At 39.4% G+C, this 13,200-nt stretch overlaps 1 protein-coding gene across 4 annotated transcripts in view; it reads right to left on the bottom strand.

Annotated features, from left to right (window-relative positions):
• TTC27 (tetratricopeptide repeat domain 27) overlaps window positions 1-13,200 on the bottom strand; it is a 198,384-nt gene that overhangs the window by 62,419 nt on the left and 122,765 nt on the right. For 3 of the 4 annotated variants that reach the window (XM_074949014.1, XM_074949017.1, XM_074949015.1), the window contains exons 11-12: window positions 11,179-11,274; window positions 7,615-7,737 (exon numbers count right to left, since the gene is read on the bottom strand). In XM_074949014.1, the coding sequence (XP_074805115.1) occupies window positions 7,615-7,737; window positions 11,179-11,274 (219 nt within the window). The remainder of the gene's footprint in view (window positions 1-7,614; window positions 7,738-11,178; window positions 11,275-13,200) is intronic. The other variant, XM_074949016.1, reaches the window with a different exon arrangement.

The following is a 13,200-nucleotide window of genomic DNA, read 5'->3' as shown; positions in this document are numbered from 1 at the left end:
TAAATGTAGGAAATAAAAATATACTCAGACATAAGCAAGCATTTAAGAAGCAAGTTTCAGAGGATTTGCAGGCTTTTGGAAGAGAGGATACACGCTGGAGTTCCCACAAGACCTGTTAAAATTGAGTGTCTACAATACCCTTTATAACTGTGTCTTACTCTCCTCAGTGCCAGGTTACAGTCTCTCTCTAACCTCAAAGTTTCAAAAAGATACTTTCCCCTCCTTAGTCTCATCAATAAACAAACAGGTAGTGGTCTATCATCAGTGGTCCAAAGTGAATTTCCCCCCACCCAAATATAACCTCAACACATAACACACACAGATATTAGCAGCATCATTCAGAATTCAACTCAGTGTATGCTCTCTATTTGAAAGGATCAGTTTGAACCATATGAGATTATGGCTTAGTCCAATAAATCCTGCCACAGAGCCGAGGTTGAGCAGTTTATTATTAATCACATTCCCCTGCAGTATGTCACTCACTCTACCTAAGGCAACTGCACTGTTGATCTTCATGTGGGAATGATTCTTCCCTCTTCTGTTCTAGTGAAAGCTATTTTCCTTCCCCACACTTGCATAATCTCTAGGGAATTCAGTCAGAAAAAATGGCTAATGTGGGTGCAGTCTTCTACTGCCCCTCCCTCAATCTTGGGCATACAGGTTAATTTTGGACTATTAATAAAGTTCAAAGAGCCCATTCAGAAATCTTCAGAAAGAAAGAGCCCTTTCAAGGGTTTCACTTTGTTGTGAATTTTTTCATCTCTAATATATTAAGACATTCTTGCTGCCATCTATGGTAAGTGAAGATTTAGCAGAAACATAACAGTCTACAAATACTGGAAGGGCATAAACAAAGAAGGGAGAGGAATTGTTTAGGATTGTATGGGAACATAATTGGAAAATATGGTACCAAATTAAGAAGCAGAAAATTGTAGGCTGAGTCTCAGGAAAAATTGCTGACCAGTAAGAGTTCTTAAGTAGTGGAATAGTTTTCCAAAGGAAGCTGTGAAATCTCTATTACTTGAGACATTTATTATTAGACTGGGCAAAGCATGAGAAAAATATACCTTCATAAAAAACCCTGAACTGGCAGAGGGAAAGACTAGATAAATAATTTTTCCTCACATCTCTGACTTCTCTGACTGTGATTAAATTAATAAATATCGACAGCTGATCTCAAAGATGATTAATTGTTCTAGAACAGAGAGAACCACACAATTAAAATAGGTTTCAAAGTAGCAGCCGTGTTAGTCTGTATTCGCAAAAAGAAAAGGAGTACTTGTGGCACCTTAGAGACTAACCAATCTATTTGAGCATAAGCTTTTGTGAGCTACAGTTCACTGAAAGCTTATGCTCAAATAAATTGGTTAGTCTCTAAGGTGCCACAAGTACTCCTTTTCTTTTTACAATTAAAATAGTTGCAGTCATAGCAGGTAGAATCTGAAAGTACAGGCTTTTTTTTTTTTTTTTTTTATAAAAACAAGACAAATTCTGCTAGGTTTCAGAGTAGCAGGCGTGTTAGTCTGTATTCGCAAGAAGAAAAGGAGTACTAGTGGCACCTTAGAGACTAACCAATTCTGCTGTGAACAGCAGCTATGAGGTGAAAAGGGCATTGCATGCTGCTCCTTTACCTCATCCTGTGTAAGTCACTCCCAAACCCAGGTCTCTGTATGGTAGTGCCTAGTACTGTTACACACTACACAAACAGCCCAGCCATTCACTAATTACATTTTACATTTAAGTGCGCAAAAACAGTATGTTTTGGCTTGAATTTGTAGTGATTCATTGCCAATATAAATATTCCAGCTTGGAGATAAAACAGAATAATTAAATATACAATACTTTGTCTGTTCACCTCCCATATATATTATGCAGTTGGTTTTTCATCCTCTCTTTGTTCCTCCAATCTTCACAGGACTAATGCGAATGATTCTTATCACAAAGTCACAAAATTATCTGGATTTTTAAAAATGATTAGTTTGTTGGCTCATACAAATCTGGATAATGCTTTGAATCAAGATTTCCCATTATGCTGTGCATTTTTGTTGAGAGCAAAATTACTCTTGTAACCTTGTAGCAGATATAAACTGGTATCCTGCTCTTTGATGGGAATTCTGGTTCTGTAGAAAGAAAAATATCGGAAGCAAAATCCTTCATGTGGATCTGAGTGGTGATTTTCTCTTGGTAAGACCATAATTTAGATAAATGAAGTGTAATCGCTATGTGAGAGATTCATTTCATAATTCTTAATCATTAAATACATAATTAGCAATGAAATCAAAATAAAATGAACTTTTGAAAAATATATTTTGAGCATGTTCCCAAACTATAGAACAAGCTACTTTTATTAATCTTCACAAAACTTCTTAAATTTAACTTTATAAAAAGGTAAATTTAACATGGTAAATAAAACTAAAATTACAGTTTCATAAATATTGCTGATTTAAACAAGATTTGGTTACAATTAAATGGTTTGAACAGGCGTGTCTAAGCTGAACTGGAATGAAAGCAAGAGCTCAGTTCACAAGACACTTATTTAAAACATGAAGAAAGATAATGCACGTAATGGGCCGATGGGTGGGCAGCAGAGGTGACACATAAACGGCTACTGCCTGGAGCCTGCCCGCACTCACTAACCACCGCAGAGCGCAGCCAGTGCCGGCTGGAAATGGGACGGGGGCGAGGCCCTGCTGGCCGAGAGCCAGCACGCAGTGGGGGCTCTGCTGATGGACCAGCACGGGGAGCGGCCCGGGTGGGTGGGGGAGACCCAAAATACAGGACCATTTGCCCATTTGTAAAAAAAAAAAAAAAAAAAAAAAAGTCAGGACACACGCAGGAGGACTTAAAAAAGGGACATCTGGTCACCCTACCCTTGGGAGTGTATTTGACAGTCTACTAGAGAGGTAGTATGACAGAGTGGGTTGAGCATGAGGGTGGGAGAGGGAAACTCCCAAATTCTAATTCCTGTTTTGGAACTGACTCACTGCAGTCTTTGTCTCAGTTTCCTCTTCTACATATAGGGAATACTTATTTCTCTACAAGCCTGTTGTAAAGTTTAATGGCAGTAGTTACATTTTCAAAGCATCATGTAAAGTATTAATTTAGTAATTTATATACTAGTTTGATCTTGCCTTGAAGAAGCTTTTCCTGATATTCCATCTAATTTGTCCTGTCTTTCCCCTTCCCATGTTCCTGTGCTCCACAGCACTTCATGATACTCCTTTTCTGCCACAAATTGCACAGGCAGTATTGTAGGCATGTTGGTCCCAGCTTACACCAGGGCACATCAACTCAAAGTGGCACCAGACCCTGCCAGAACAACAGTTGCAAAACCTATAGACATTTCTCTACTGCTGTGATAATCAACACTCCCCACAACACACCTTTCAAGATCCATGGACCCTACGCATGCCTATCAATATGTGGAATACCTTATCCAGTGCTTTAAGGCCCCAACAACAACTAAATGGGTAAAACAAGACAATCACTGCGCTCTTGGAATGAACTCACAGAAAAATAATAAAAGACAAAAACATCATCTGACGGTGAACACTTTTCAGAAAGTGACCACTCTCTATATCTGACCTCTCTATCCTCATTCTTAAAGGAAACCTGCACAACACCTTCAAAAGATGAGCCTGAGAGCTTAAATTCATAACTTTGCTAGACATTAAAAATCATGGACTGAATAAACACATTGGATTTATGGTTTATTACAACAATCTGTAACCCACTAATAACCCCTCCCAGCTCCCTTCCCCCCATGACTGAAGAGGTGTTAATGGGCCACTACACCTTCAATGATCTCTTGAAATGTGTTATCTTCTAAAAAAACTGTTCCACCTAGTATTGAGTTGTGACTCACTGAGTACATTTCCCAGACTTGAAAAAGAGCTCTGTATAAGTGCAAAAGCTAGTCTCCGTCACCAACAGAAGTTGGTCCAATAAAAGATATTGCCTCACCCACCTTGTCTCTGTAATGCATAGGCAGTCAGAATAAGAGGGTGAAACAGGCTTCCCAGCTCTTCCTATTGTTGTTTCCCTGCATGAAGTAACATTTGTAATGTTTTGTGGTTTTGCATTCATAGACTTCTCCTGTGGTGACAAGGACGATCACTGACATATGGATTGCTGCCTCTGCAGCTGCAAAGCTGGGCTCTGTTCCTGGCTTTTCCCACCCGAGGAAGAAGGGGAAGCAGTGTTCTAGGGCTCCTGCACATGAGGGAGTCCCCACCCCATTCCAGGAGCTCCTCCTCTCCCCACATTCTTGCTGTCTCTCTAACACGGCAAGTGGTCAGGAGGGCCAACCCCCATGCAGGCTCCCCACAATTCTGTCCCCAAATAGCTCTGTCCTAGGGGGAGCAATTCCCCTCCTCCAAACCAGTGTCCATCTCACAAGCATCTACTGCCTTGTTACACTGGCACTCCTCAAGGTGGAAATTCACAGGTAAATCAAAGGCTGGGGAAGGTGGGTGAGGAGCGGGGCTGGAACTACCCCCAAGTAAGGGTAAGGAACAAGTTCCCACCAAGCCTCCACAATGATGGAGGGAAGGGTGTCTTGTCCCTGAAGATGTCTTAAGAACCAAGCTAGCAGCCCTCTCCTGTGATGTCTCGCCTGACCCTAGTGAAGCACAGTGGGTTCAATGGCTGGAACTAATGCAGGAGAAGCTGAGGAGGGAGCTCTGCTCCTAACAGCCCTTCATTTACACCTTTGACACATACCAAGCAGCATGGAGGTGGCAAAGCAGAGAGGAAGTAGTGGGTGTAGGTCTATTTGCCAGCTGGCAAAACATGCAGTTCTCTGGCTGAAGGGGAAGTGTGTGCGCAGGGCAGGCGCTGGAGGCTAGGGGCCATTACTGAAAGGCTGAGTGATATTTTTAAACCGGATGCCTTATTCAAGGTTTCAAGATCAAGGGACCATCTTAGCTTCTATAGCCATTGCGCCCTCCCCCACATTTATGCTCCCAGTAACATTCCCATTTGGTACAAATGCCCCTCTTTAGTTTTCAGTAGTATTGACAGGCTCAGGACCCTTTCCTCAGCCTACTTTTTTACCACATCCATGAAAACTGGTGTCTGCTCTTCAATAGGTCCATTGGAGGAATGCAACAAGTGAAAAAATTGGAATGACAAGGTCAGTAACTAACACCACACTGTGTGTTCACAACTTAAATTGCTCTTTTTGTATAAGTATTCTGTTTTGCTCCTTGCTTGGCACTGTGTTGCTCTTTTGCTGGCTCACTTTATGATACCAGATTCCACTAATTATATTCATATTATGAAATAAACAAGTAGAGTCATATCCAATAATCATAAAAAAATCCAGAAAACAGTTTACTAAACTTTAGTAACCTCTTGCTCTTAGCAAATTTTATGCGGCTATATGCACTCCCCCAGTTATCATTTAGGCTTTTCTCAAGTATATTGGATCTAATACATGCTGCAGTACTAATTGTAGCACTACTTTACCTCTTCACTTCTGTATCTGCATTGTTGATGTTTGTAACTTTTTTGTCAGCCAAGAATTCAAAAGTAGAAATAAAGAGCATGATATGACTCTAGGGCTTAATATTCCCCCCTTAATATTCTTCAGTGTTTGACCATTTTGTAAGTTTTTTCAGCTTTTCATTACTCTCATTTTAAAATAATCCTGAGAATCAGGTACAAAGCCTTGTCTAACACAGCTTGCTCTGAGGCTGCTCCATCCATTGACAATATTTCGCACTAGCAGATTCTCATGCATTTCCACACGTCTAGTTACAGTGTCTTTTTAATAGGAATATTTCACAGTAATAATGCTCTCTTGATAATGAGCACAAATATACTCACTCCTTGTCTTACAGCTAAATCTTTCTTTTTTTGTCCGTTTGCTCTAGATCTAACCTTGTTTTCAGTACTGTTGCTACTTAGCACTTACATGGTGTTTTGTATTTTCAAAGTGCTGTACAAACATCAATTTTGAAAGCAGTTTCCTGTGTCAGATACTCTGCCTGAATGCCATTTTCATAACTCCCTATGGGCAGTTGGTACATTTAACTAGAACAGAATGTGTTTCCAGGAAATGGAAAATATTGACCTCTATTTCTCTACTGTACTGAAAGAGTCCTCAGAGTAGCACAGTATCCCCAAGGCAGGCATAATGTGACATGGCATTTGGCAGTGAAACACAGATCTGTCAGTTTATAATTACCAAGATCTACATATTGGCCTAGTATAATTGGAAAAAGTTACATAAGGCATTAAAAGAAATTCTAGGTTATTTGTTTTAATTGACAAGTTACAATTCTATATAAAAAGGCTACAAACTGCCTCTGCAACCTTAACTCAATGTAAGCCCAGTCTTTCCATGTATGGCTTTAAATAGGTTCTCCATGTATCAGTAGATCTGAGTAAGGTGGCCAAGGGACCAAAGAGGAAAAACTTTCACCTTTCAGAAAGTTACATGCTACTGAAAACAGGGTTTTTACCATGGATCTTATGTTATCAGTCTTCCCACCTGGACATATTAGCATAATCAGAACACATTTAAAGGTATAAGCAAACAGGTAACATATCCAGTAAGCATTTTCTTAACTTCCTTTCATCAATGCTTTAGCACCAGTGCATTTTCATTGGTGTGAGCAATAGGTAGGGCTAATATAGACTAGCCACCAGCAGCTTTATACTACTGTGTCATCAGCATACGGGGTTAGATGACAGCAGTAAATGTCAACTGGCTGGCCTACCCTAGTGCTCCCACTGCTGGTCACAAGTGCTAGTGCAATGGAGGGAGAAGTTCAGAGAAACCTCAGCAGAGAAACAACCAAGGAGGGAGAGTTAAAGTGGAACTTTCAATCTTAAAAAATGCATTTCCCGACTTGAGTATTTGATTTATCTTAATGATCCTTAAAACTATGCCTTTTAAAAACAAAACGTACAGCATATGTCTGTTTGAGCTACCGTTAAATGAGAACTAAAGTTAAGTAGGAATTATAACTGGATTACCTCTTTTCACACAGTCAGAACTCTTGTCCAGGCCCTCAGCATCTCCCCATTTTGATTATTTGAACCTCCTAATCTGTAACACTCACATTGTACCCCACCATATAAAACAGTCTTCATTGTCCTTAGCCAGGACCACATCACCCTTCTCTCTCTCTCACACACGATCAGTCACGCTATCAAGTTCAAACTTCTTGCTCTCACCTCCAAAGCCACTTCTCACTCACGCATTCCCCTCCCAACATGTCCCCAACCACAGGTCCTTCTCAGTTCTACCAATGATACTAAACTCATTTGCTGCTTGTCCTCTTTCCCCACAAATATTTTCTTCACACACTTCTCCTTGTGTATGGACACTGACCGTGGGCTGACCTGTACTACCCTCTCCCAGTTCAAATACCTTCGCCAGACCCACTTCTGCCATGACACCTACAATAAATCAGCCATTGTTTGAATTGCTAAATAGAAAAAAGTTGGGTGAGTTCATATCTATTTGTATTAATACATAACAGGTCTGTGTGTATCTGCATGTGTTTACATGTATACAGTGCGTAGCACAACAAGATTTCTAGGTGCTACTGTAATATAAATAACAAAATCCAAGAAACTCAGCTCAGATAACAAGACTCTCACCTTCCCATGCTGTCCTGCTCTTTCATAGCAGATTACTACAGCTTCCCACATTTCCAGCTTCTCAAAGATCTGGAGAGCTGAACTTGTGCACCCCAGTTCAAAGAGTAAGCTTGCAAGTTGGTGCTGAAAGTCAAAAATAATAGAAAAAAGTTAAATGCATGTTCATTATCATTTTTAAAAAAGATGTTACAGGCATTTCTGGCCTGAACAGGAAACACAAAAAATACAAGAAACATTTCTCATGAGATGTGTAGCCAAATTTTGAAGACTAATGGGGTTGGGATAAAGTTTGGATAACTTCTGGGTGATTAATCCCAATCAAGCTTCTGAATTTTGCTCATCACTGACAAATCATCCTAATAAAAATTCCTTTGTATTGTTTCAAATATATTTAAAGTAAACTTGTCCACACAATGTAACAATCTCCATAAATAATTTTTATGTGAAAAAATTGGAAAAATTTAGAGCTCCTTCCAGAAGGCACATCAGTCCAGTTTGAGCAGCCATACAGATCTGACTTAAAGGTAAGACAAAGATTTGAGAGCAGAAGCATTGCAATACAATATTTATTTAACTTTTAAAAATAAGTAATTCCATTTTAAACTAACCTATTAAGCTGTGTTTTCTAGACTTTGAAGTTTTTTGTTTTTTTTTAAAAAGAGATTAATATAGCAAATATCCCCTTCAGTTTTAAAGAATTTATAAACTTGCTTACCATATATAAAATACGCAATTTTATTTGTAGAAATATATAGAAATTTACTAAGTAAGGCCCCAATCCTGCAATGAGATAATGGAGGCAAGCCCCCTAAGCTCATTCGGAGATCAAATTGATTTAATGGAGCTCTATGCAGGTGCAAGCATCCACACATGAGCATCTCACTACAGAATTGGGATCTATAGCCTCTGCAATTTGATATGTATTCATACATGTTATCACTACCATACAACACCATCTTATTACAGCAATAGTACCCTGAAGTCACCTACTACAGGACAGGCTCAATAAGGAAAACAACAAAACACCACTGGCCATCACGTTCAGCCTCCAGCTAAAACCTTTCCAGCACATCAACAATCTACAACCCATCCTGGAAAACGATCCCCCACTCTCACAGGCCTTGGGAGCCACGTCAATCCTCGCTTACAGACAGCCCCCCCCCACCCAACCTGAAGCAAATACTCACCAGCAACTACAAACCACACCACAGAAACACTAACCCAGGAACCAATCCCCATTGCCTTCTCTATCCCCATATCTACTCTAGCGACACCATCATAGGACCCAACCACACCATCAGGGGCTCATTCACCTGCACATCTACTAATGTGATATATGCCATCATGTGCCAGCAATGCCCCTCTGCCATGTACATTGGCCAAACCAGACAGCCTCTACGTAAGAGGATAAATGGACACACATCAGACATCAGGAATGGTAACATACAAAAGCCAGTAGGAGAACACTTCAATCTCCCTGGACATTCAACAACAGATTTAAAAGTAGCCATTATTCAACAAAAACACTTCAAAAACACACTTCAAAGAGAAACTGCAGATCTACAATTCATTTGCAAACTTAACACCATCAATCTGGGCTTGAATAGGGACTGGGAGCGGCTGGCTCACTACCAAAACAATTTTCCCTCTCTTGGTATTGACACCACCTCATCAATTATTGGGAGTGGACCACATCCACCCTGACTGAATTGGCCTTCAACACTGGTTCTCCACTTGTAATGTAACTCCCCTCTCTTCATGTGCCAATATATATTTATGCCTGTACCTGTAATTTTCACTCCATGCATCTGAAGTGGGTTTTTTTTACCCAGAAAAGCTTATGCCCAAATAAAGCTGTTAGTCTTTAAAGTGCCACTGGACTCCTCGTTGTTTTTGTGGATACAGACTAACAAGGCTACCCCTCTGATACTGCGTTAAATATACCACCAGATAAGACTACGCACAGTCTGACATCTTTCAAATAGCATGACCTTCCACTTAAAATTAAAATGTAGCTGGAAAAAAATGCCCTCTTCATCCTACAAAAAAAGAAGGTGCACGACTAGAAAATAAGAGTGCTTCAGCTTTGGTATTCCTCTTGTGGGATGAGGTATCAGATTCCACAGGGGAAAAGAGGGAATTCTTAAGAAAATCCATCACATAGTGGAGGAGGGGAAGTGGGCACTAAAGGGACTGATGGGGGAGTGGGCCTGGATCAAAGTGAAAGGCCAACATCTAGGAGGCAGAACCTTATTGAGGTATAGGAGGACTTCAGGCTTATGTGGAAAATGGAAACAAACAGGGTTATCTCACCCACTGACCCAGAGTACTCTGGCCATGACCCACTTCCTATAAGACTTGGTCTACCTCATTAATGGGTAGATGGAGAGACAGGAAGCAGACCCCTAAGAATGGCAACCCTTTTCGTTTATGGTATTTTGGTAACTGTAGAACACACTAACTCTATTTGCTCCATTTTCTTTTGAAGAATTCTTATTCTGTTTTCCATTAAAGCAAAAAAGGAGAAGACCATGCAGAAAAGCTGTTTTGCAAGCAAACACCTCTAAGCAAGCAGTCAATTCTGCGTAAGATAGAAATGTATATAAAAAAGCTGCACATGTTCTAGAATTTGATTTCTTTCTTTCTTTCTTTCTTTCTTAAATCTACATATTCCTATATTGTTAGGTTCATCCAGTTTTTTCAACAAGTTTTCCAATTTATACATGGTAATATGCAGCAGACAGTGGGTTTCCACTGCAGCTTCTAGGACATGGTGCGTCACAAAATAGCATGCAATATCAAAAATAATTTGAACATGTTTCAGAGTGGTAGTCATGTTAGTCTATATCAGTAAAAACAACGAGCAGTCCTTGTAGCACCTTAGAGACTAACAAATTTATTTGGGCATAAGGTTTAGTGGGCTAGAACCCACTTCATTAGATGCATGGAGTGGAAAATACAGTAGCAGGTATATATATTATATATAAAATTATACACACACACACACACACACACAGAGAGTACATGAAAAGATGGGAGTTGCCTTACCAAGTGGGGGGGGGGGGTCAGTCTAACGAGACAATTCAATTAACAGTAGAATACTAAGGGAGGAAAAATCACTTTTGTAGTGGTAATGATGGTGGCCCATTTCAAAATGTTGACAAGAAGGTGTGAGTAACTGTAGGGGGAAATTAGTATGGTAAAATCAGTTTTTGTAATGACCCATCCACTCCCAGTCTTTATTCAGGCCTAATTTGATGGTGTTCAGTTTGCAAATTAATTCCAGTTCTGCAGTTTCACATTGGAGTCTGTTTTTGAAGGTTTTTTGTTGAAGAATTACCACTTTTAAGTCTGTTATTGAGTGACCAGGGAGGCTGAAGTGTTCTCCTACTGGTTTTTGAATGTTATAATTCCTGATGTCAGATTTCTGTCCATTTATTCTTTTGCGTAGAGACTGTCTGGTTTGGCCAATGTACATGGCAGAGGGGCACTGCTGGCACATATCACACTGGTATCACATCTGAACATGGTATCTAGAGTAAATGTCATACTGGTAGTTTGTACCTCTATGGCCCAGTGTGGAGGCACCTGACAACTGTAGAAAATCTTCATTCGTTCAGATACCAATGGTTTCTTGTCTTCAAACTGATCTACAAGTGCCTACAAGTACAAAGCATATTCATTTATTATTTATTTACATTTATTTAAATATAAAAAGGTGCCTGAGACTGTAGGTGCCCTTAATATAAGCTACAAGACAGCAGCTATAACAGTATTAGGTATTCAAGTGTAACTTATCAGATGCTATAATGAGATAAAAATAGACATTTTTATCAGAGAGATGGGCTACACTTACATACAAGACAATTAATCAAATTTAAACCCTCCATTATATACTAAAACATACATAAAATCAAACTTCCAAGAGCATACAAACCTTATGAAAAACAGAACCTTACATTGCATAAAGCAAGAACAAGAAAGAATCAAATTTCTAATTCCCACCCAAACAATTTAGCAATTTAAAAAACCCAAACAATAAAAACCCTACCATTATACATATGTTGAGTAAATGGTGCTATGCAAGAATATTTGACAAAAGATGACAGGAGTTAAGGTGACTTCAGCGTATATATTTCAGTGCTTTGTTAACTTTTTCTTAGAGAGAGAGAGAGAGAGAGAGAGAGAGAACACTGAATTACCTTAAGTCTGAAGTTTGTGGGGAAAAAAACACACCCAAGTAAAGCCCACTGTTCTCCAAGTCGTACTTTCATAACCACACCTCTAACATAGAATACACTGCTCTCATTGGGAAGACAATTCGATTCATGTTTCTCTTCAGAAATAAATGTGAATTTATGAAAAATAAATTTCTGTTCTTGCCTCCCATCTATCTCCGTAAATTAGTTCTGCACAGTAAACCTGTCTCAAGTCAACATCTAGAAATTCAACAGAGCTAGCAGGATGATAAGAAAAAAAGTGTGAATTATTTACAACTAGAAAGTAGATTTGGAATTTTAAAAAAAGAATCTCCTTCAGATGGATGTACCAAAAATCCACATATTTAAAATGGAAGTGCATGTAAGGCCAGAGATAGGTTACTTGCTTTTACATAATTAATCTGACCATCAAATCTCATATTGAACTCAGCCACTGAAAGCAGAACCCTAAAAGGGGTCCTCTTGCCACTATGTACGCACAGCTCAGCACAGAGACAAATTAGAGACATGTCTGGTCCTTTTCTCCCTCAATTCTTGTCCACTAAGGCAGAAAATACAAAGACTCCAAAGAAGTGGAGAAATTAGGTTGTGATCTGTGGAGGCAATACATTTTGAAAACTCTAGTTACTGATTTACTAACCTAGCTCAAGAATTTCAAAAATAGGTGCCTAATGTTAGCAATGTCAGTGATATGATTTTAAAATTATTGAGCAACTTGGAAATATCAGTGACTTCCAGCGGTGCTGAAACAAATTTTATAGGGGGGTGCTGAGAGCCACTGAACCAAACTGTAAACCCTGTATATAATGGAAACCACTTCAAGCCAGGGGTGCAGCAGCACCCTCAGCACTCCTAGTTCCCGCACCTATGGTGACTTTAGTGGATGCGGATGGGTGCTCTGCACTTTTGAAAATCAAGCCAGTGATTTAGGAGCCTGACTGTGGATTACAAGCCTAACTTTAAACACCTATTTTTTAAAATCTTGGCCTTTGTTTAAATTCTCTCCCATGAAATTGTTTCTATGGCGCCCTAGTCTCAGAGATTAACCAGAATCTAATCTCAGGTGCCTGGCTGAGGTGTATTTACGGCATCTTCCATCAAACCAGAAAGAAACAGACTAGTAATGTCAAATTCTTATGCATAGTTCTATATAGTCCAAGGAGGGATTCAAACCATTTTTTAATGCGCCATGCAAAACAAGAAGATTTAGATAAAGAGAATAATTGGCCACAGTCTATAGTTGCAAACTGTATTCTGACATGACTGAGAAGAGTAGGCTACATTTTTTTATACACATTCCATTAAAGCAGAAGATAACAGTAAAACTGTCCAGTTCATTAGGTGCGTCTTATTTATTTTACAAGAG

The sequence above is a fragment of the Natator depressus genome, chromosome 3 (genome assembly GCF_965152275.1).
Source record: "Natator depressus isolate rNatDep1 chromosome 3, rNatDep2.hap1, whole genome shotgun sequence".
Lineage (NCBI taxonomy): Eukaryota > Metazoa > Chordata > Testudines > Cheloniidae > Natator > Natator depressus.
Note: the sequence above shows the minus strand (reverse complement) of the source record. Positions and strands in the feature narration are given on the sequence as shown.